General features: G+C 44.9%; 1 protein-coding gene across 1 annotated transcript in view; it reads right to left on the reverse strand.

Moving 5' to 3' along the window:
- MYH10 (myosin heavy chain 10) overlaps positions 1–22,805 on the reverse strand; it is an 88,052-nt gene that overhangs the window by 34,603 nt on the left and 30,644 nt on the right. The window contains exons 4-7 of the mRNA XM_058852127.1: positions 21,475–21,502; positions 11,574–11,676; positions 3,063–3,155; positions 947–1,010 (exon numbers count right to left, since the gene is read on the reverse strand). Coding sequence (XP_058708110.1) covers positions 947–1,010; positions 3,063–3,155; positions 11,574–11,676; positions 21,475–21,502 — 288 coding nt within the window. The remainder of the gene's footprint in view (positions 1–946; positions 1,011–3,062; positions 3,156–11,573; positions 11,677–21,474; positions 21,503–22,805) is intronic.

Here is a 22,805-nt window from a genome sequence, read left to right on the forward strand (position 1 = left end):
TCTGGGCAAAACAATTCATCTGGACTTTCCTAAAAGCTGCCTTCATTCCTGTGCTGTGGTGAATGAAAAAAAACCACTTATCATTGCAGCATATTTTGAATAACTATAGATCTTTCCCAGCCTTATTGGGAAATCACATTTTCTGACAATTCCAAACATTCAATGCACTTCAGATCAAGCAGTTTCGAAACACAGCAACCAAATGGAAACTTAACACCAGCATTGTTTATGATCAATATTCACTTAATGTTGTTCATCAAGATTTCCAACATCATCATTTTATGACCACTCCACTGGTATTCTCCCAGAAAACTCAAAATTACACAATACATTTTTAGTACAGAGAAAACGACTTCAGGGAGGGGCTTTCAGTGCCAGTATTTTTACTCAGTTTTACACTCATAAATAAAACAAATCTTAGAGCTAAAACCAAATTTGCTTTGGTTTTAATTATAATTAATTAAGTACAATAGAAAGCCTTGTGTTATTGAACCTTCAGGGGTACCTATCAGAGCTGAGCAAGCAGGAGGTGGCCCAGCTCTGCCCCTGGACCAGGAGCATCCCTCTCCAGGCAGGGGCTGCTCCCAGCCAAGCTCTGGCACCAGCACAGGCTCAGCTCCTCCTTAGGAAGGAGTTGAGGGATTTTCAGAAATGTTCCCAGAGCAAGAACATTTTATATGGTTTCCCTTTTTAACACACCCTGGGTTTAAGGCCAGTCTGAAAATCCTGCAGGTTTCAGAGTGTGGAATTTGGGAGTTGAGGATTTCCAAGCACGAGGAAGCTGCTGAATCTGTGATATTTGATCAGTTATTTTGAAACAGAGGAAGACATGGGTGCTGTCAAAGGAATGTCCAACCTTTCACTGCATTCCAATGAATTCTAGGGTTAAAAGCAAAACAAAGCAGGGAAGCTGCCTTTTGGAAGGATGTGGCAGGAAAAAGGATACAGGTCTCAATGTTGGCCCCAACAATGTAACCAGTGACATCGAAGTTAATCCTGATGAATTTGCCCTGCAAAGAAAAGAAGACTTTTTCATAATTACTTCTTTTTTTTTTTTTTTTTTAAATTCTAATTAAGACAATGTTGCCTATACCAAACATAATCCAAATGCATTCATAGATCCAGGATTCCCCAAGTTCAAAGGAAACCTTTCCCCTTCCATAGGCTCAGCCCTCATTCCAACAGAGCAGGCTGCACAAACACACTCCAAAGACAGAGAACTCCTAGTGCAGATTTATTTGGAATCTGGACTTAGGAAAAACCCCTCTGAATGTGAGGCTCATCTTTCCCTGAGCAAACCCTCTGGCTGAGGTGGGAAGCAATGCTGAGATTCCAGGTGTGCACATTTCTGTAGCATCTTCTGGTGCCTGAAGGGGCTTCAGCTCCTGGATCTCAGGTGCTGCCTGGCCCAAAAGATTTCTCCTTCCTTTTCCAAAAGGCTTCCATGGCCTCTCTTCAGCTCATCCAAGGGCTGAATTCTGTTGACACCATCACAGCACTGAGCCCAGGGCTTTGGAAAAACCACATCAGAGGGAAGCATTCAGTGCTGCCACATAAATCCAGCAAGCTCACTCTCCTGTCCAATGCAAACCAGAGATTTATTCCCTGGAACACAAGAGAACTGCCTTTGGTTGAAGAAAAATGGGGAAAAAATAAAATTCATTGGCCACTGGGCTTCTCTGAGTCCTCCCTGGGTTATCAGGAGCAGGGGAAGGCTGTCAAACCTGCATGGCTGAACAACACCACCTCTCACTTCGTGGGAGGAGATTTTTTTTAAATCAGGTTTTAAAATGGCTGTTAAAGATGATTTTTTTTCTGCATGAGATGAGACCATCTGGAATGAATTATACTTGTTCCTTTATGAAAACAGAGCTGGAGCCATCAGAGTGATTATGTTCATGATGGCAATGCAGAGCTCAAAATAACACAAACCAGATGCTAACATCTTTTAGGGGAAAAAGTATTCTCTTTAAATTAGTACAGTCTCTGATGGATTCAAGACAGGTAACAAAGTAGGATCATTGTGCAGTGAAACCTGTTGATGTTATAAATCCTGTACCCAGCTTCTATAAGCATCAGGAAACATTATAAATAACAGGGCTGTAAAATTTAAAAAGCTGAATTGCCACAGAACTGTGCTCTCCCTTCTCAGCTCCAAGGGCTGATGGATTTAGTCATACAGTTTTCCAGAGTTCTTATCATGGAGTTGAGTTCATGCATTATAAATCCAAGCAACTGTTGAAATGTCAAAGGCAGACAAGAAATCTTTCATTTGTTCTGTAAATTTTAGTGCTGTTCTCACAAGCAAAAAGATTTAATGCCTCCTGTACACTTTTGAAGTTGTACTAAAAACATCTTCTCCCTGAAATAAGAGATGGCTTTTTTTTTTCCCTTCAAAGGAAAGGAAGTTCTAAGAAGTGGTAAAAAGCTATTTATTCATCCTGAGTTTCACCACAATTTTTAAAACAATGGAACCCATCAAAAGTGGTTATCAGCCACCAAAACACTCTGTGAACAGCAGGCAGGGACCCAACATAAACATGGAGCAGCTACAGCAGTGCCTGACACCTGGGCTAAGTCACACAGTGGCTCTTTGACCTTCCTGCAGTAAATCAGTACATTTAGATGGGTTTTATGTGCAAGCTCTGCATTTTTATAGGATTCAGGATGTTCTCTTCAATCCACTCAGTGGACAAAGTCACAAGCTAAGACAAGAAGGCTGCAGGCTTTGCCACTTCCACGGGAATGCCACCACAGTCCTTCCCTTTTCACAGCAGCCCAGCAGGATTTGTGCACACAAGCCCCAGCTCAGCTGGATTTGTTAGATTATGAACTGCTGTCAGCTCAGGGATGGCTGGAGTTAGAATAAAATCATTGCCAAGAGCCAGTGAGGAGGTGTCTTCAGTGACCCCAAAAATGCAGAAGGCTTTACAAGAGAACCTGGATTCATGGAGGAAGAGAACAGAGCAATCTGCTGATACTAATCAGAGAAACACCTAAAACAGGTAATTTCCCCACAAACAGCAATCAGATTTACAGACTCTAGGGAAGGAGGTACTCACAAAGCGGGAGGAGTTGTCATTTTTCACTGTCTTTGCATTCCCAAAGGATTCCAGGATGGGGTTGGCCTGAAGAAGCTGCCGCTCCAGCTCCCCCTAAAAACCACAGAGACAGAAAACCAAAGAGATTTATCACAGAGCACCTGTGCAGGGCTCAAGCATTCTGCCTCTCCTGACAGTCACTTCCCCTGGCTGTGGCAGTGCCACCACTCCTGAAGGGGATTCTCCTCCTTCCCCTCACTGCCAAACCTGCAGAGGCTCCTCCATCCAGGGGTGAACGTGGCTGGATTTTTGGTGGTGTTTTTCTGGGAGGGGTTTGTTTATTAAAACACACACAGACACACACAAACAGAGCAGGGACCAGATAGGACTTGATGGATGTTGAAAGTCACTGAAGATGGGAAAGAAAACTCACATTTAGGGCTAATGAAATCAGGCACAGACCTTGAGTGCTTAAGGGAAGAAAGCAATTTAAGTGATTCAGGGTTTTAGATTTAAACTTGGTGCTGACAATGCAGCTACCTCAGAACACCTATTTTCAAACTCAGAAATACCTACTTTCAAACTCACTTTCAGGCGAGTGAAACTCCCCTCAGTCAGCCAGACTGAAACTCCTCTCATTGCATCACCTCTGACCTGCCCACACCTGCGAGGGCCACTGAGCAACACCAATTACAAACTCTGCTTTCAAATTGCTCAATCCAGCCAGCATTGCTCGGGATGTTTCATGCATTTGTTCAATGTTTCTGTAAGTTCTGGCCAATGAGTTTAGAATTTGAAGTTCTTATCTCGAGGAAATTGCACAACAGCTTTTACAAGTGCTGTCTGTGAGCAGGTCTGCTAACAAAAAAAGTCTGTGCTGCTTCCAAGAGCCCAGGAGGCACAAATGTACACAGGAAAATATACTGTCTTCTTGCTCTGAAGGATGGTTTAGGGGAAAAAAAATTAAGTGAAGCTGTCTGGAATGTAGTCTCCAAATCTGACATTTGTGTTCATGAACCTGCTTTTTCCAATTATTTATAGTCTTGATGAATAAAGGCCCCAGAGCAAGCATCAAAGAACAGGAAGCACTGAGTCTCCTAAGGCTTCCACACGGGGTCAATTCTTAGACAGGAATTTTAAAAACTCACTACTTAACACCTAAAAGAGTTTTATTTGTATATTGAAATATATTTCAAGCTCTCCTGGAAATAAATGGCTGCTCCTTCTTTTATGTGACCTCAAGTTATCTGCTCAGAAGTTGCTTACTTCCAAACACATTCCCTTTGGGACTCTGCATTCCCTGAATTCTGGGGTAAGTAAAGAAGGAATAAATGCAGAAGGAATAAATCTGAGTCTTAGAGCAGAGCCAGCAGTGCCATGGCAGGACTGCCCAGGTGACAGTTTAAAAGCACTTTGACAAAAGCCCTGCAACTGGACAGAAACTGGGTGCCTGCTATACCCACTGTGTGCTGTCTGCAATTGATATTCCCCAAATTTCCTATCTCAGATCCTGGGAATGCTCCCACCTTCCCTCCCCTCTCCCTCCTGCGGGCACACCAGGATCCAAGGGAGCACTCATTCCCTCATCACTGATTTGGGATAAACCCCTGCATGTCCAGCAAAGGCAGGGAGTGTGGCACAGCTGGCATGTCCAACTCTGAAATATTTTGGAAATGAAATCCCCTGCCTGCACAGTGACTGCTCCGTGGGCACGGCTGAGTCCCACCGGCACCGCCTGGGCTGGGGCTGTGAATAAACCCAGAATAAACCAGCAGAGAATGTGGATACACACATTTATCCCAAGCCTCTGACTGGAGGCAGGAAGGGCTCAGCAGCTCGCTTTTCCACCATCTCTGAGGAGCTGAAGGAAGCAGTTGGATCCTGAGCTGTGGGTGAGAACCATGGGAACGAGCAGTGCTCGGTGCTGCACACACAGACTCGTCACAGCTGGCACCAAGGAAAGCACACCCCTCCCTCACTGTGGGAGCCTCCTGAGCTGGGAGTTTTCCTCTCTCCACAGACTGCTTTCAGCCAAAAGCTCCTTCAGAAGAGCTCGGTGCTTTGCAAAGACACTGAGCTCCAGAGGCACGGCTCCTGCGTAGGCATCGCCCCAGCACTTGGAAAAAGCAGGATGGGAACTGTGGGAGAAGCGAGGTCATGCAAGAGTTCATGCAGGCACCACGAAGACAAGGCCAGGTTATTGTCTCAGTTTCAGCAAAACCAGCAGCCCAGTGAGTGGGTCTGGGGGAGGCCTGGGGCAGGCAGGGGAAGGAAGCTCCATGCTACTCACATACAGCAGGGATCCACTCTGGAGTTCCAAATGACATTGAAACAGAGATGTTAATGATTCCATGCCTTACACAGTATCAACAGCTCGGGATCAGCATTTTCCACAGACACAGTCAAAATGTTCACCAACAAATGTTTTATGTCAACCCTGGCATGCCAGCTCTAAGCAAAAGGAGGGTTAAACCAAACACCACTCCGTCTGGTTTTGGACTTGACAAATATTTTAGTAAAAACCCTTCAAACTGCCTGATGTGTGCATGGAGGGAGGATTAAGTTAAACACTAGGAATGTCTGCAGCTTCTGAAAATGAGACCATGGGCTCAGACACACAGTTGGGTTGCAGAGGAATGAATTCATGTACCACACACTCCCAGAGGCATCACAGCTGTCCAGGGACTGCTTTTTGCTTCCAATATATAACACCTGAAGGTTCCTTTCCTATTCCCCTTTGCACTGCAGTTACAGTGCACTGATCAGCTTCAGAGAAATGCGAGGGGGGAATTCACCCAGCTGAACTAACCCAGGGGAGCTGCCTCAGTTTCCCTGATTACCCCCTGAGGGGCTGGGGCAAAGCTTTTTCTTTATTTAAAAGCTCATGCCCAGCATCACCCACCAGCTCAGGTCAGAGTGGGGCATTTATCTTGGGACAGTAATTGTTTATCTCCTTCCACAGTCCTGCCCGCAACTTCCACCTAAGCCTCCTCCAGGTGAGCTCTGGAGGATCCTGGGGGGATCAGGAGCATGGGATGGGCAGCGTTATCTGCCCAGCAGCTCCAGCCAACCTGAGCACTGAGAGCTGCTGGAGCTCAAATGAGCAAACATTCATTCAGGCAGCAGATCCCACCCTGCCCTCACCACTTGTCCTAGAAAGTCAGGGGAAACTCCTGATTTCAAAAGGCTTTTGGTTATGCCAAACCTTTTACACCTGAGATCAAAGTCTTCATTGGTGATTTGCAGAGCTATAAAAATATTCAGACAAAACACTTAATCCAAAGAGTTCGGTAGCTTCCATTAATCAAATCTTTTATTTAGTGCTTTGTTTAATAATTAAAAAGTGTTCTGCACTCTCTCAGCAGCACATTACCCAATATACACACGGTATTTGGAGGAGGGTGGCTGGAGAGAGGGCAAACCTTTCATTTCAGGGCTTAAAAGTGGTTAAAATCCTTTGCAATGCTGAGAAACTCATGAGCTGCTCACTCTTCCCTCTCTCAAAGCCAGTTAAAAGTATTTCCAAAGTTCTCTATTAGCTATGTGTTCCTTCAAGGTTTCCCACATTATCAGCACAAAGAGAAGAATATACATCAGTTCTCCTACATAACTTTAAAAGCATTAAAAAAAACCACTTGCCTGGTGTTTCACGGGTTTGGGTGATTCGGGCTGTTCATTGCAAACAAACAAATGATAAGTTAGCAAGCAGGCATTCCAGCTGCATGTCACATCCCAAATTAGCACTGTCAGCACGTTTAACCACACACTCACTTCACAGAAAGTTTCACAGAAACTGCCCAAATTCATTTTAGAACAGAAGTTATTGGCATGTGCAAAACACTGCACCCTGTGTTTATGCAAGGACTAATTAAAGCCAGGATGACAGAGGCCCTGAGCAGCGAGGGGAAGGGCAGGAATTGCGTTATTGGGGCACCTCTTTCAATCCCCAACAGCACGGCCCTTCCTGGCCAGCCCTGGGCACTGCTGGGTGCTGGGGATGGAGGAGATGATCACTGTCCTTCAGCACCCACACAGGGGATGGAACAACACCAGCAAGGCGACACAAAGGAGTCAGGGGTGTTGGTTTTGCACTGTGCTACAAATATTTAAGAAATGCAAGTCCACATTCAAGACAAGACCTTTGCTTCTTTCAAGCACCACCACCAGCAGCAGCACAACCTTACACTGGAAATATTGCCAGCAAGAAGGGAAAGGGAACATGAAGGTAATAAAGTAAAATAAAAACCCTTCAAAGTTTAAATCTGCACAGCTTCAGCAGAAATTTTCAATTCCATCCTTTCCTCCTTGGCTCAGCCTGTGAGTTTAATAATCTTAAACTTCATATCTGAGAGCCTGAGGCAAAATATTGTGGAGAAAGACACACAACAAGAGATTTTTATGCCAAGCCAAATGTACTCCCTCTTTCTGTGACTCTCATTTTATTAGTGCAGAATGGCAGATTTTGACAGAGGTCTGCAGAGCAGCCAGCAGAGGTTTGGTTTGGTCAGGTAAGCAATGTGAATTTTCAAAGCTGCACTCTACCTGCCAAGAAAAGAACTGCCCCTCCTGGAATCTTGAGGAAGGACAGGAACACCTCAGAATTCAGAGGAGTTCCATTTGTTTCTATTTAGAAAAGATGAATTGCACTCTTGGGTGTCCATTCTTGTCCTACTAGAACCAGAACTGAGCACAATCAGGCACAGATTTAACTTCTCTGTGTTTCAATTAGGGCAGTTAAAGCCCATTTGGGAAACCCAGGGGAGCTTTAGCCTGAGTGATCCTGTCTCAGGTCCTGTCCTTCAAACACTGATTCTGTTTCTTTAGAAATTAACAAAACAACTTAAGCAATTTAGCAATTCAGCTACCAAGGCAAACACAGCCACTGAAAGCAATCATTAACCTGAAAGTACCAGTAATGAGTTCTAAAGTCTAAAATAGCACCAACATGAAAGATGGGTTTAGTGAAAATAGAGGGAGTTTGGGGTGAGAACACTTTGGGGAAACCCTAAAGCCTCTTCCAGGGCCTGAAGGGGCTCCAGAAGAGCTGGAGAGGGACTGGTGACAAGGGATGGAGGGACAGGACACAGGGAATGGTCTGAAGGTGAAGAAGGGCAGGGATAGATGGGATATTGGGAAGGAATTTCTTCCCTGGGAGGGTGGGGAGGGCTGGCATAGGGTGCCCAGAGCAGCTGGGGCTGCTCCTGGATCCCTGGCAGTGCCCAAGGCCAGGCTGGACATTGGGGCTGGAGCAGCCTGGGCCAGGGGAAGGTGTCCCTGCCATGGCAGGAGAGCTGGAACTGGATCATCATTAGCATCCCTTCCAAGCCATCCTGGGATTCTGTGATCTGACTTGATTTAAAGGTTTCACCATGCAAGGCTCACTTTCACCCCACCTTCGGGCCCTAGAGGGGCTCGTTTATAACCCACTGCAGGCACCTCTGCCTCCCCTCCACTGCTCAGCACAGCACAGCCTCTATTCCCAGTTTTAGGGACTGCTGCAGTCCCACCTGGCTCTGCCAAATCCCACCTTTACTGAAGTTTCTCATGTACATTTCTATCAGCATCACCTCCTGCCCACACTTCCAAGACAACATCTTGGGATTACTCAGGAATGAGCCACTGGGGCCACAGATTCCAACACTCACAAACCAGCAATCGTTGCTATTCAGGCTGGAATTCCAGCCCCTGTCTTAGTGACACCATTTCCAAGGATGATGTGCTAAGGGCTGTGCAGGACTTTGTCAGCTCTAAGGAAAGAGAGATTTTAGAATAGAAAAGCCTCATGGGCAGGCAGCTGGATGCCAACCATGCCAGGCTGTGTGGAGGCAGAACATTTCCCAGTTCACAGAGGCTGAACACTTCCCATCCCAGCTGGAGAAGGTACCTGGTGAGCCCCATCAGTGCTGCTCTGAGGTGTCAGACTGGGCTCCTTTGGTTTGTTCTATTTTTACAGCACTCCATCAGGCAAATCAAAGTTAACCCCAGGTTTAGCATACAAATTGCTTCGTTTAAAAAAATAATCAATGAGACATTCAAACAGGCTCAGAAACATACGTGTCACTGATAATTATCTGTAACAGGATGGGTACAGACAGACTGCAAGTCATGGATTAATTTAACAAGCCTATTTAGCATCTCCTTGTGCACAGGGTAATGCACAGACTGTGGATCACCATCAGCCCTCTAAAGCTTTCTAATGAATATGCAAACAGGACCAAATTAGGGCTGCTTCTATAACCCCCATTCTGACACTTCCCACCTTTCCAGTGGCACCTGTGAGGGTTAGACATTCTTTGTTTCCAACACATAAACAAAAACTAATTGCTGCAGAATAAGGAAGACTCATTTATATTTTCAAAATTAGTTTGGTGATAAACATTCTGCATTTTTCATGGATAAATGGCAAATCCAGTGCCCACTGTGGCATCACACTGAATGAAGGGTAGGATCCAAGACTTTTATTCAGGACGCTCCCTGTTCTTTTTGCTCACATCCCAGCTTTCCCCTTTCTTTCCTGAGAAATTGCATCATCTCCATCCCTTCAAGATTTTCAAAACTCAGCTTTTGTGTGGCTTGGGCAACGCAGTCTCACTTTGAAGGAAGGCACATTTTGAAAGGAGCCTGGACAAGAAGCTTCCAGAAGTGTCTTTCAGCCTGAGGTATTCCATGTTGTCAGCAGTGTATTTAGAAATACTTGGTGCAAACCCTGCACAATTCCCTTCTCTCCAAAAACCTGTTGGCAATTTTGCTTCTGTAGAAATTGAGAAAACACTGGGATTGTTCAAGGCTGCACAGTGGTAAAGCCAAGAATATGCATAAGCCAAAGGCTCCCCAGAAAATCACTCCTGGTGATGTCCAGTGTCACCAGCACAAGCTCCCAGCACAGCCCTGACCCTGCTGACAGCTCCTCCTGAGGCCTGCAGCTCTCCAGCTGCTCAGGAAACACTTGCAAAGACTGATTTTCATCTTTTCTCTGTGACAAACCAGCACCAGTTCGAACCAGTACCAATGCACAGGCTCACATTATTTGCTCTTGATTAAAGCAAAAAGTTTCCCATACACTTCAGGAGATTTCTCCTGAATCCACCTGCAACCTTTCCTTCTCTCCCAGTCCAAACTCGCCTTTTTTCCCTTCACAGATTGGTCAAACATCACCTCATGTTCCTACACGACTTTGAGCCTTGGCACACTCAGCAATGTCAAAATGTGAAGTGCCCTGCCATAATTGCCAAAACAGGGAAATGGCCTCGAGTTGTGCCCCAGGAGGGTCAGGCTGGATATCAGGGGAGATTTCTGATGAAATTTGGGTTAAACTCTGGACCAGGCTGCCCAGGGAGGTGGAACCAGCACCCCTGGGGGGGCTCAAAGTGACACTTCATGGGATGGCTTAGTGGGAATGAGGCATTGGTCAAAGGCTGCACTTAATCTTAGAGGTCTTTGCTATGATTTTGTAAGTCTCTAATTCTATTCTTAATATATTTAATTTTATTCTAAGATACTTAATTCTAAATTCTATTCTAATATAATCTAACATATGTTATATATTATAATTTATATTATTCTAATATAATATATAGAATTATTATAGAATATATCATAGAATTAGAATGTTGTATTATTCTAATATAATCTAATATATAATTGTTTTAAAATATTCTAATATATATTTTATATATATATAATCTAATATATTTAACTCTAAGTATCTCTAATTCTAACTATAATTAGTTAAACATAATTAATAAAATATAGTAAGATAATGTAGTTTGAAGGTTCCAGCCACCACAGACACCAGGATTACCACTGGAAAACCAGGCACCTGCCATTTGTGATTACAGCAAGAGACTGTAGAAAAGCTGAATTAAAACCTCACTGCAAAGAGATCCAAGTGCTCATAACAAATATTCAAACCCTTTCCTGCTTTTTAAAAGCAAAGAATCACTAAAAATTCAGTGCAAACGTTGAAGCCTGGCAGGAAATCTGAAGAAAGTTCTATATAAATCAGAGCTGGTTCCAAGCTACCAAAAAGCCCATTATTCTCTGATATAGAAGTATATACTCACTTGTTTATAGAGTAACAAAATCTGAGCCTTTAATGAGATGCTGGCTGCTGGATATAGCAAGTCTACAGCAGTTTTTAAGCTGGATGATTTTTCCCATCTACAAGTTAATTTTTGAAAGCCCAGAAAGCTTGTTCACAAACAAAACTGCAGCCAGTGGGAACTAAATTCAGTTAGAATTGCCTGAGTTTATTGAATCTTTTGGAAAAATGGGGTTTATTGCATCAGAAAGCTTTGCTTTTATTTGTATAAAGCCTTTAATTTCACAACAGAAATTAGGGAGCTGACACAAACTTTTGATTTGAAATTTTGATGTAACTGCTCGTTTCAGCCACTGCTAAAGAGAAAATAATGGTTGAGACGAAATTACACAATTATATTACAGTTAAATAAAAAAAAGTCATTTTTTTAAATGCAAAGATGGTAATTTGCAAAAAGAACAATAAGCAAATGAGAAAATACCCCAACTTACAGGAATATTATGGTCCTTTCTTCCTTTATGGGAGGAAGCAACATGAGCAAGGTATTGAATAACCTTCTTGGTGTTCTCAGTCTTCCCAGCACCAGATTCACCTCTGCAAAAGAGGACAGAAATTCCTTCAAAATTCATCTTCACCAACTCAGCAACCCTTTGTTTACAGCACCTCACTTCATCCCATTTACAGCTCTGACTATGAAGCAGACCAAAAAGCCAAAAGCAGGGATGCTGCAGGGAACTAAAGGTATTTGTTTAAAATCCTTCCTTCATCCTGAAGATCTCCTGAGCTTTAAGATGTTGATACAAGGTGTGAGAGCAGTTTGATTAAGAGCTTTTGGCTTTATGCCTGTCCTTTGCTACCCAAGGTGACATGAAACACTTGTCCCCTGCTAGGATCACTGCAGACAGAATTTTTCAGGGTGCAGATACATTTTTATTTTTAAATCATGAGATATACACACACACACACACTTTCATGCTTAGCATGATTTTCATACACCAGGACTTGGTTATGGGGGTTACCAAGTTAAGGGAAACACTCGGTACCTTTAGGAGCCAGAAGCACAGGGCAGGAAAACCCACTTTAAACAAGAGATTCTTTCCACTCACCTCAGAATCTTTGCTAGGTTAAAAATAGGGCTACATGAAGCCATGAAGAAATGAATTTATCAGTAAAGAGTGGCAGAGTTCACAGATCAATAAAGATAGCAAATGCACATCTCATTTTTAAGCATTTTTAAGTGGATTTAAAGCAGACCATGTTTAGACAGAATTTATGGGGAGATTTACAGGAGATACTCAAGGCAGGAAATGTGACCAAGTTCATGTCCCTGCAATCACAAATGATGTTACTACAGCTCTAAAAATACCAGTTTGGGGGTTTTTTCTAACCTAGGTCTGAGGTCTGGACAAATCCACCCCCAGAAGGATTCAGGGGTGCCTTAGGCAGGACTCAAACAGTGCAAGCCACTGGAGGGAGATTTCCAGGGAGACGGAGACTGCCGTGAGCACCTCTCAAGTGTGGGAAGCTAAAAAGGATTTTATTATGAGGATTTGCATGGAAAGTGTGGAAGCACTCCTGTCATTCAACAGTTGTTCAAAAATTAACAGTTTGGAAGCCAGCTCCTTTGTAAGAATGACAAGCACACATTTTCCCTGCCTGCTTATTTCTGCTCTAAGCTACTTATAATGGAAATGTTCATTTACCAGGGGAATTTAAGCACATTCTTGTGCAGCCTTTTTCATCATACACCCCAGTTTTGTAGCTAATCTGCATTTGCTCAGGGATTCAGCACCTCCAGACCTGCACTTCTTGATCAGATAAGAGCTGAGGAGCATCCCTATACTCACACTGCACTCAGCAGCTACAGAGAGGAGACAAGAGAGCACTTGGAATTTCAATTCTGCATATACAGGAAGGATATGGATACTCCCCCAGATTTTTAAGACTCAAAAACTCTCATTGCTGCTCATCTTCCAACACCCTAAAATCACAGAAACCCCAAGGGAATGGCCCTGAGAGAGGGGAACCTCTGCTAAGGGATGGCGAGATGGGCATTTCTGCACCCAGGAGCAAGAACCTTCATTCACTGCAGCTTGTGGGACTCCTCACAAGAGATTCAGGTGAAACAGCTTCTGTTTGACCTGAGAGAACAGCAGCAACCCCAGGCCTGGCCAGGCAAAATGGTCCTGCAGATGAGCTGGGGGTATTGCACAGCCTCAGTGCCCAGCTGTGGCTGCAGCTCCAGAGGGCCAGCCAAGGGCCCCTGTGCTATTGATGGCATCTGCTCCTGGGAACAGCTCCATCAGTCTGTGTGAAACCACTCTGGTTCCATTCCTCCTCACAATCACTGCAAAATAACACAGAATATGAAAGATTAGAAAGCACTGCACTCCATGACTCAAAGCTTTCCAGGGAGAGAGAGGGGAGTTCCCTGCAGATTTCTTGACTGGGCTGGCTTTGCTCAGTGCATGGAAAAACCTGGAAGGTGCTACCTGAAAAGCTGGTTGTAAAGGAGATTACTCTGAGAATTGGCTAATGGATAACTGGGTTTCCTTTTTGCCAAGATACCATCACTATGAAACCCAGAAACTGGGTGTACTTTGGGACCGCTACAAGTGGAAAAACACCCGTTGACTTAATGAAAAATCCCATTTCCACCCAGCCCAGAGTCCCCACAAACAAGAGAAATGTGAATGCTGATAAACAGAAAAAAGGCCCCTAAACCATCAGGTGCCAATTCTTGCTTCTCAAGTCTTTATTTCTCATTTCCCTTTCACTGCAGTGTTTACATTAACATAATTCATGACCATGAGCAATAATAAAAGCAGCTTTGCCTGTTTCTAGATGTGTATTAAAATATGCTAATGCTAAAACTATTCCAGCAGGTAAGAGAAGTAAGAAGCACAGCAAAATATACATTTACATTTTAAAACAATACAATTTGTTCTTATTGTCAGCAGAGCTTGGGAATGCACTATTAGCTGTGCCTGTAAAGCTAGAGAAATAATCTTTTCTGTCAGATCACAAGAAGAAAGTTTATTACATTTTAAAGGAGGAAAATCTCCTGTAACACATGCAGTGCAGAGAAGCTGTACAATAAACACAGCTCAGATGTCAGCTCTGGAAAAGGGCAGCACAGGGCTGGAAGAGTCAGCTGCAGACACCAGCAAAGCTGCACAAGCACAGGAAAAGCAGCAGCTTGAAATACATTCCTTGTGTTAAAAACCCTCTAAATCTAATAGAGGGGTATTTTAGAGAGAGGCTTTATGCAAGACCTCATTCAAAAGCAGCACTAGCGGATGTTATCATCCCAGTCCTGCTCTCCCTGGAGCTTACAAGAATGCCAAATATTTCCTGCAGCATCGTGGCAAATAGCTCTGCTGCCATTTACTATGAAAGAATTAGAAGATTTAGGATAAAGTCCTTTGCATTTATAGGAATAATGACATCTGCATACTTTGGTTCTTTCCCAGGAATGCAAACACACGGATTATAAAAATAAATTAAAATCTTCTACCTCTATCAACCTGCCCAAAAAAGGTAAACTCTGAGTAACACCACATACAGTACATATGAAATGGGGATGGAATCACAAAGCTAAAGCTTAACTTTTTCAAAACCTTGTTTTAATACAACTCAATCTGTTACCATAAATTAAACAACTAAAGCCCTGGGCTGCAAACCAGCCTCACCTCAGTCAGTGGCAGCTCTGCTAAATGACTTCACCTCCCTCATTTCAGGCTCAGCTCCACTGGGAGAACCAAAACCTTCTGGGACTGACTGGGAACGCTCAGCTCCAGCCATGGCTGCTTCCATGGAGCAAACCCTCCCTAGCTACAGCCTCCAGTTGGAAGTACGAGGTTATTCCATCAATTAACTGAGGGACCTCTCCCTTGGAAGCCACCTTCCAGAGACAGGTCAAACACAGCCTGACTGCTGAATTCATGTAGGATCCCGTGTCCAAGTGCTCTTCCCCGGAGCAGCAAAGCTGCTGCTTTGAAGCAGCTTCATGCACATTTAAAATAGGAAAAGTTTGGCCAGCATGAGCACTTTAAAGTTTAACATGGTTTTGAATTCATTGCATGTAAAGCTGGAGTGTCATTTTCAGCAAAGCCTCTGGAGAACTCTCCAGGCAAATTCATCCCAGCTCCAATTTGGTTAGGAAAATCCAGGCACTGACTCAACCAGCTGCAGCTCTTTCCCTGAGCAGCTCGAGCCCAAATCTTGCACTAGAAGCACTTCCAGCACTGAATGGATTCTCATCTGGAGAACAGGCAGCTCAGGGAGGGAGAGCACTCACAGGTGATAAAGGAAAGAGGCAGCAAGCAGGGATGGGAGCTGCTCTCTCCCCACAGCACAGCCTCCAGTGGCAGGTGCTATCCCAGAAACAGGGCAAGAGCCCCTTCCAAGGGGTCTATTCCAGGAGGAAACACCGTTTCTGAGGGAACAGTGGAACAGTTGCTTTCCTCACTGTCAGGCAGGTCTGAAGCACTCACACATCTTGTGACAGCAGCCGGCACGGCAGGGCCACCACCTCTCCCTGACTGGGAAATGCCTCATGGACCTCAGGGAAATCAGATGAGGGTAAAGCTGTTTACTGAAGGCTCACTGCACAGACTGGCCCCTTTCCAGCTCCCTTCCCCAGAGAGCCATTCATTCCACCAGCAGAGGCTCCCAGAAGGTGCAAACTGCCACGAGCAGCACAGGACACAGGGACACAAAGCCACGTGTCCAAAGAAAGCTTTGCAATTCCAGGACAGGCTTTTCTTTATCTCGCTGCCTGGGCACAGTCTGCAGACTAACAATATTCCTGAAGATTGGAATGGCTTAGGATGGTCAGATGCAGTTGGAGACCATCTCTGTGATTTAAATTCCTGAAAAACTAACCCAAACGAAGTCTGGATTTTATGTTTTGGGTGGCTGGGTCATTCAAACCCTTCTTCTGCCCCAGGAATTTCAGTCATGAAATGATCAAGGATGAAAAGCTCATGTGGCAGCAGAGGGTCCTCCTGTAAAGAAGTGACACCTGGGCAAGTTCCCAGCAACAGAACCCAGCTCCCCTGGGCAGCTACACCTCCTTCCACGGGAGCAGCCACTTACAGAAGGCCCCAAACCATGGAAATATGGAAATATGCACTTAAATTGTTTGGAGGAGAAAGTAACTGCCTATGTAAGAGCCCCAACAATGGCCTTTTGTGCTTGTCACAACAGCAGTTGCAAAGAACAGAGGAGACACTTATTCACAGGCACAACTGAGCAGATCATCTGCCAGTTACAAATTAACAGATATTTACAGACAAGACCTGTAATTAAACGGTGTCTTAATCACCTGGCTTATTTTCTGCAAGAGGTATAACTGATAGTTTGGAGTCATTAATTGGCTTTACTATTTACGTGGCCGCTTCCTTCCCCTCCCGATGCTTCCCATCATCTCCACACCACTTGCCATGGGAATGTTACCAGCTGGACTCCAGCCAGGGGTTGTATACAAAAATGTTTGGTATTTGCTGCTGTTGGCCTTTAATAAGCAGCCTCTATTCCCTCCACACCCCATCACTCCTACGGAAGCCAGTTCAGATTAGATATCCTTGTAGGGCTGCAAGCATCTGCTGAACACCTTTTAATCAGGCCCAGGCCCAGTTTTGGGAATACCAGAAGTCTGTGGTAAGAGTCTCCACTTCAGAACACACTGGCTTTAAAAGTGCACTGCAGCACATTCCCAGAGTTGACTTTCTTCAGTATTTCCCAAATTCCTAATTACCACAACACAAATTTCTTCATCTTGGTCATCAGCCTGGCATGCCCAGTGAGCAGAGAAACACCAAAACTTAACAAAATAGCAGCTGCAGCTTCTCCAAGAGAAAAAAAAGAAAAAACAACACCCTGAAAAGCTCTCCAGCACAGCTTCACATCCCACAGAAACAGGAAGATGTGCAGGAAGGTCTGGGAATGCTGCAGTGTTGGCATCATATCTATGTACAAATCACTGAGGATGCTGAGTCAACACAGCCTGAAAGCCACTGCTTTTAGATATTTATATATTTGTTACATATATATATATATATGTATATATATATATATATTACTTATAAGCTAGAAGGAACGTGAAGTTTCTGGAACTACACATATTTTCCTTTCTTTTCAGCAAACCAAGAATTTACAGAGAGAAGGTCCAAAATAAACTCTCATGTCCAGTCAAGGGGGAATGATGAGATGGAAGTTGGTTAAGTCCAGCTTCCCAGAAAAGGGCTGGTTTTGAGGGCTGCTCGTTTGCTTTTTGTTGAAAAGCTGGATGAACTAAACTCCAAAGCAGAGGAGAGCTCCAGCCTTTCTCACCATCTGTTAGTGGTTAGCAGCCCAAGATTAAACCATCCAGCTTCAAAGCTAAAAAGAAATTCTCACCATTACTGTTTGTTCAGCTCCTCCCATCTCATCTTCAGCCAGGCAACAATCTGCCTTTCACCCATGGATTGTCCAATGGATTTGGGAGCTGTAGATGTTCCAGTCTCTGGACATATTTGGGTTTTTCAGTTGGTGAAAGGCCAAAGGGCACAGAAGAAATCCCATCACTGCTCCTGAGGAAATCAGGGTGATGCCATGGAGCAGCAGAGGCTGCTGGATATGGGAAAGGGACTTTGGGTTCACTCTGGGAAAAGCCCATCTGTAACAAGTAACTTCATCAAGAAGTTTCTTCTACAAATCTTGTTCCTGGGCTCAGTACTCCCCAACTCACACAAACAGATGAGGAAGGGGAGGTAGCACTGGGAACCAACTTAAAAATCAGGAACAAGGGAAACAGTGCATGTGACACACCACTAACTCCCATTCAAGGCCTGGAGACCGGCCCTGCAACAACACAATCATCTAAATTTGGTGTCTAAAGAGGGGAGTAGAAAGGGAAGAGAGAAGAAGGTAACAAAAGAGCAGGACAGCACAACACTGCACGCTCAGGGACACCTCCTGTCTACAGCAGGAACAGGAGGGCATCTGCCATTCAGTCTGGGCTGGAGAAGGGCAGGACAGGCACAGCAGCTGCCAGTCCCAGCATTCCCCTCCTCAGAACCAGATTCCATGGCAGGACAAGATGTTCTGCAGCCAGACAATGCAGCAGCATCATTTGCTGGAGTTTTTTTACCTCCTTTGGGAAAATATCACTGACTCTAGAAACACCAGTTTATGCTGGAGTCCTGATGGAACATTAGCAGGTGGTGAAGCTGAGACAGAAAACCTCCAGGTAATCCCACTGCCTTGAAAACAATGAGATGTTATGAGAGGTATGTGTGGAGAACCATCCATGCAGGCTATCCCACTCCAAGCATGCACTGAGATAAATGCCTGTTCCTGCAGCAGCTCAGTGAAATTAAAAGGTTTTTCTTCAGCACAGCTCTTAAAAAAAATATTTAGAGAACTTTCAGCAAAATTATTTCCCAAAAAAAGATCCATCTGCACTCACCTTCTTCACAGAGCTTGTTATTTACTGGAATAGTGACTGCAGGCCTTTCTGAGGAAAGAGACTGGTGTTTCCTAAAGATCTGCGCAGGGGAAGACAATTAGACTGCCTCAACCCCAGATTTAATTAGACACTCTCATGCCAAAGATAAAAATGCCATGTGTGCCACATTCAGTTCAGCATTCAGTTGTCTGTTGAGCTCAGAAGATCAAAAGTTTATGGTCACTTTGCAGGTGAGGTGACAACAAAATTGAAGACCAGAGTGTTAAAATTTTTCCAAGGTAAGTACAACCAGATCAGACATTTGCCAAGTCAGAACCAAAGGAAGGCATCTGGAAAACTGCAGAGACAAAGGCTTGTCACAGCATCAATCCCAAACCTGGGAATTCCCCCAACAGCAGCACCTCTGGCTGTCAAGAAGAAAAGGGGGCTGCATCCAAAGACCTGGTCCAGGTCCTTCAAATAATGTTACTGGAGAAATGACTGCCCCTCCTCTAAAGGCCATGGAAGGTAAAAAACCAGGAAACTTCATCAACAGGGGCAGGGGCAGAGAGGTGAAGATGCAAAGCAGGCAGACCCTGAGCAGGCAGTGGGAGAGCTTTGCCTCCAGACAATTCCTGTCCAGGCAGCTGGAGACAGGGAAATGAAGGCACACCACAACTGTCCACTCAGCTGAGGGCACCACTCAGGAGGTGCCTTTTCCCCATCAGCCACCCTGAACCACTCCTACTGCAGAAATGAGAAAGTGTTCTGAGGGATTCCAGCTTTAGTAAACATCAGGTTCAATCAGGCGATCCAGGTCCTGAGACAGCAAGTTTGGGATGAGAAGATGAGTCTTAGGAGCTGCCACAGGAGTTTCTGAAACCACCTCTGGTGTGCCTAACACTCTCCTGGCTCTTTATTTATTCCTGCCTTAGTCTAGGACCTGCAAAACCAGAGCCATGAAGGAGAACACACAATTTACTTCATCACCAGAAGCAGCAATGCAAGGGGAGTCCTGGACACTTTCCTGCTCCTGATCAAAACATGGGATCTCTTTCCAGCCTGTGAGTTCCCCGTGACCTTGTCCCACTCATGAAGAGGATTTAATACCCCAAAATCTCAGTGTATAATGCAGACCTGCAAAAGAATAAAGCTCTCCCGAGAAGAATGGTGGTGTTCTCCCAAGGTCTGGCTGCAAGGACGTGGGTCCCTTCCCACCTCTCACCACCTGAGCCCCAGCTCCTCTGCAAGGCAGAGCCCAGGCCAGCCAAGGTGGAACCCAGCACAAGATGCCAAATTCCATGCTCTGTCCCAGATACAAACAGGGATCAACTGCCCACTCAGTACAGGTGGGCCAAAAGCCCACGGGAACCTTAGAGGTAATGACAGAAAGCTGAAGGCAGGATTGCTCAGAGGCTTTCCAGTTTGTAAATGATCAGATTGGACATTCACCAAATCCTGCAGCACTGCCATTCCAACCCTGTGGGCTCAGCTGACCATGCAAAGGAGAATAAAGTTCATGCACAGACACAAAACATGAAGCTACTTCAAAACATTCACCTGGGGCAAGCACACACTGCCAAAACATCCACAAACACACGAGAACAAAGCATTTCTTCTCACTCTGGGATCCCATCCCTGCTTTAAGGGCTGCTTTGTGCATTGCACATGAAATAGTCATCACACAAAAACAGAAGTCCTGCTAGGAGCAGGAACCACAGACCTAGACAAGCCTGAGTTAACTGGAACAACTTTTATCTTAAGTACAGAACTCTTTTTGCTTTTGCACCCTTAGGCCCTGAGAATCTTCATGGTATTCATGGTATCCCTAGCTGGAAAAAGCATGGCTTGAAAGGGTCCACCCTCAGTCCTCTCCAGACTCTGAGAGTCAAGGCACTTGTGTAGGAAGCAGAAGATGGAGAACTGAATCCCTTTACATCAAGAAGGGAACTGAACCCAGGCCTCCTTCCAGCAGTCGCTATTCCAGGCTCCTCCAAGCCACATCCCCAGCACACTGGCACCCAGGATGGAGCACCCAAGCACTGCCCCTCTCCCTCCAACACCTGAGCTTGCTGTGTTCTAGCCAGGCCTGCTCACTGCAGGCAGCTTCAGCACAGAGCCAAGGTGTGCTTTCCAACACAGGTGATCCTGACCCCAGGCTGTTCCCAGCAGGGACAATTCCCCTCCTGCACCTCGTACCTTCGGGCTGGCACACGGAGTGCTGGCCCAGGGAACTGAACATGACCAGCAGCGCTCTGTGCAGGGCTGGGGTTGGGCCAGCCTGGCTCCCTGAGCACGCAGGGAATCCTTATCACCCTCCTGACACTCCCAGCAGCAGCACAGGAAGCTGCAGGAACACACAGTCCATGGGGGAGAGGGAAGGAAGCTGGAGAGCCCCTTCCAGCTGCACTCCAAGCACACAGCAGCTCAGGAGGGTCACCAGCCTGAAATCCCACTCATGTTCTGGCTTCCCAAGCACTGCAGTTCCCAGGAAAACCTCAGCTACAGCAAGAAGCTTTGCTCTTTGCAGGGGGGTGAGTTCAGGTAAAAGGGAACCTTGGTGTCACCTTCCTCAGAGCTCCCCTTGGAGGCAAAGCTGAGCTGCTGCTCAGGGTCTCCAGACCCACTTTTGGACCTTGTCTTCCCCAGGCATTTCCCACTGAGCAGTTTCAGCACAGCATTGCAGAGATGGGAACTTCTTAAAGCTTTTTGGGTTGGATGCAGAGATCTTCACTGACATTTAAAAATTACATTTCTTAAGTAGAACATGCCTGGAAAATTCAATAATGTGAATTACAGTATTAGAAGACTATATCCCCATATTAAATATCACTTCATGCTACATCTTTTCCCATTGCCTGTCAAGATTGAAGACCAAGGTTTGACTCCCACAGCTGTATCGAAGCCCCCTCTCATAATACAGATCCCCAAAAGTGCCCAAATGAAAAATGGTCACTCACGTGCAGAGAATTGATTGGTCCTCACGGTCTGCAAAACAAGAACAAACACTGTTATAAGGGTTTGTTTCCACTGTTCTGTAATCTGCAAAACAGCTTCTTTTAACTGAGTATTTTTAACAGTTGTTTCCAGTTTAACAATCCTAAGGACACTCTGAAGCAATTTTAATAATATCCCTTTAATAATATCCCCATTTCACATGCACACACCCCTCAAACAAGTCTTAGAAGTCCCTAAAAGTCCTGACATTTCAGATAATGAAGTCAAAATTCTGGTTAAATTTAATAAGCATCCAGAGTAAGGTTTTTAACCATATTTTCAGGTAAACTGGACCTAGAACTTCATATTCTGAATGCATAAAGAATATACAACCTTACAGGAGGAGAAAAACAGTTTCAAGCACACAATACTGACAACACTTGGAAAGAGCATTGCCATCTCTAGCAAACAAGTGATTTCCTCCCCAGCTTTTTGTTTTCTTTTTTAAATGAACACACAGGCCTGAAGAGCTCCCACAATTCAGCTTATTCATGAAAGTCTTGTCTAAAGGACACCCAGGGAAAACAAAATGCTGCAGCGCTGTGGCTCAGCACTTCTGTGCCACAGAGACCTCCTGAAGGTCAGGTACAGCCTGCAAGGGCTATTTCATCATAACAAGAGCTTCACAGAATATATTTCAGCACCATATTAAAAATTATATCATCAAAACATTCAAACGGACCTGCAGCAAGTGCAACATTTCAGTTAAAGTCTTTCAGGGCAGGCAGATCCCACCCCTGGCAAGTTTTAGACTGCATTAACACCAAGGATGACAAAAAATGGAGGTGCTTTCTGACTGAAAAATGTCAAAAACATGCAGTCAGTTGTATTTGGAACCCATATCAAAAATACAAAGAATACATCTAGGAGGGGTCCCCTGGCACTGTGCTTCACCAGGGCCACCAGGTGAATCCTGCAGCCCGTGCCTGAGTCTTGCAAGCAAATGTGAGCTCCAAAAATCCCTCCTAAGGGTAACAAACAGCAGAATGAGTGCAGCAGAACTGAAGAATATTAGTTTAAATTATTAAAAGTGGGAAAGAAAAATTCCCAGAGTTGGTGACCCTCCTGACAAGGCTGCAGGGATACTCCTGGATCATTCCCTACAGCTGCATGAGGTGCAGCAACTCCTGTGCACCAGAAAAAGGAATGGGAAGCCTGGGACTGCAAGAGATGAAAGGTGAGAGGGGCAAAAGCAGTGGGAGTAGGACAAGAGAAGCATTGAGGAAACACATTTCTGTTCTTCTGGGTTTGGTACCGAGCAGCAGGTGATGGCAGAGCCATGCCAATTAAGTTT

Source organism: Poecile atricapillus, chromosome 17, assembly GCF_030490865.1.
Source record: "Poecile atricapillus isolate bPoeAtr1 chromosome 17, bPoeAtr1.hap1, whole genome shotgun sequence".
Classification (NCBI taxonomy): Eukaryota; Metazoa; Chordata; class Aves; order Passeriformes; family Paridae; genus Poecile; species Poecile atricapillus.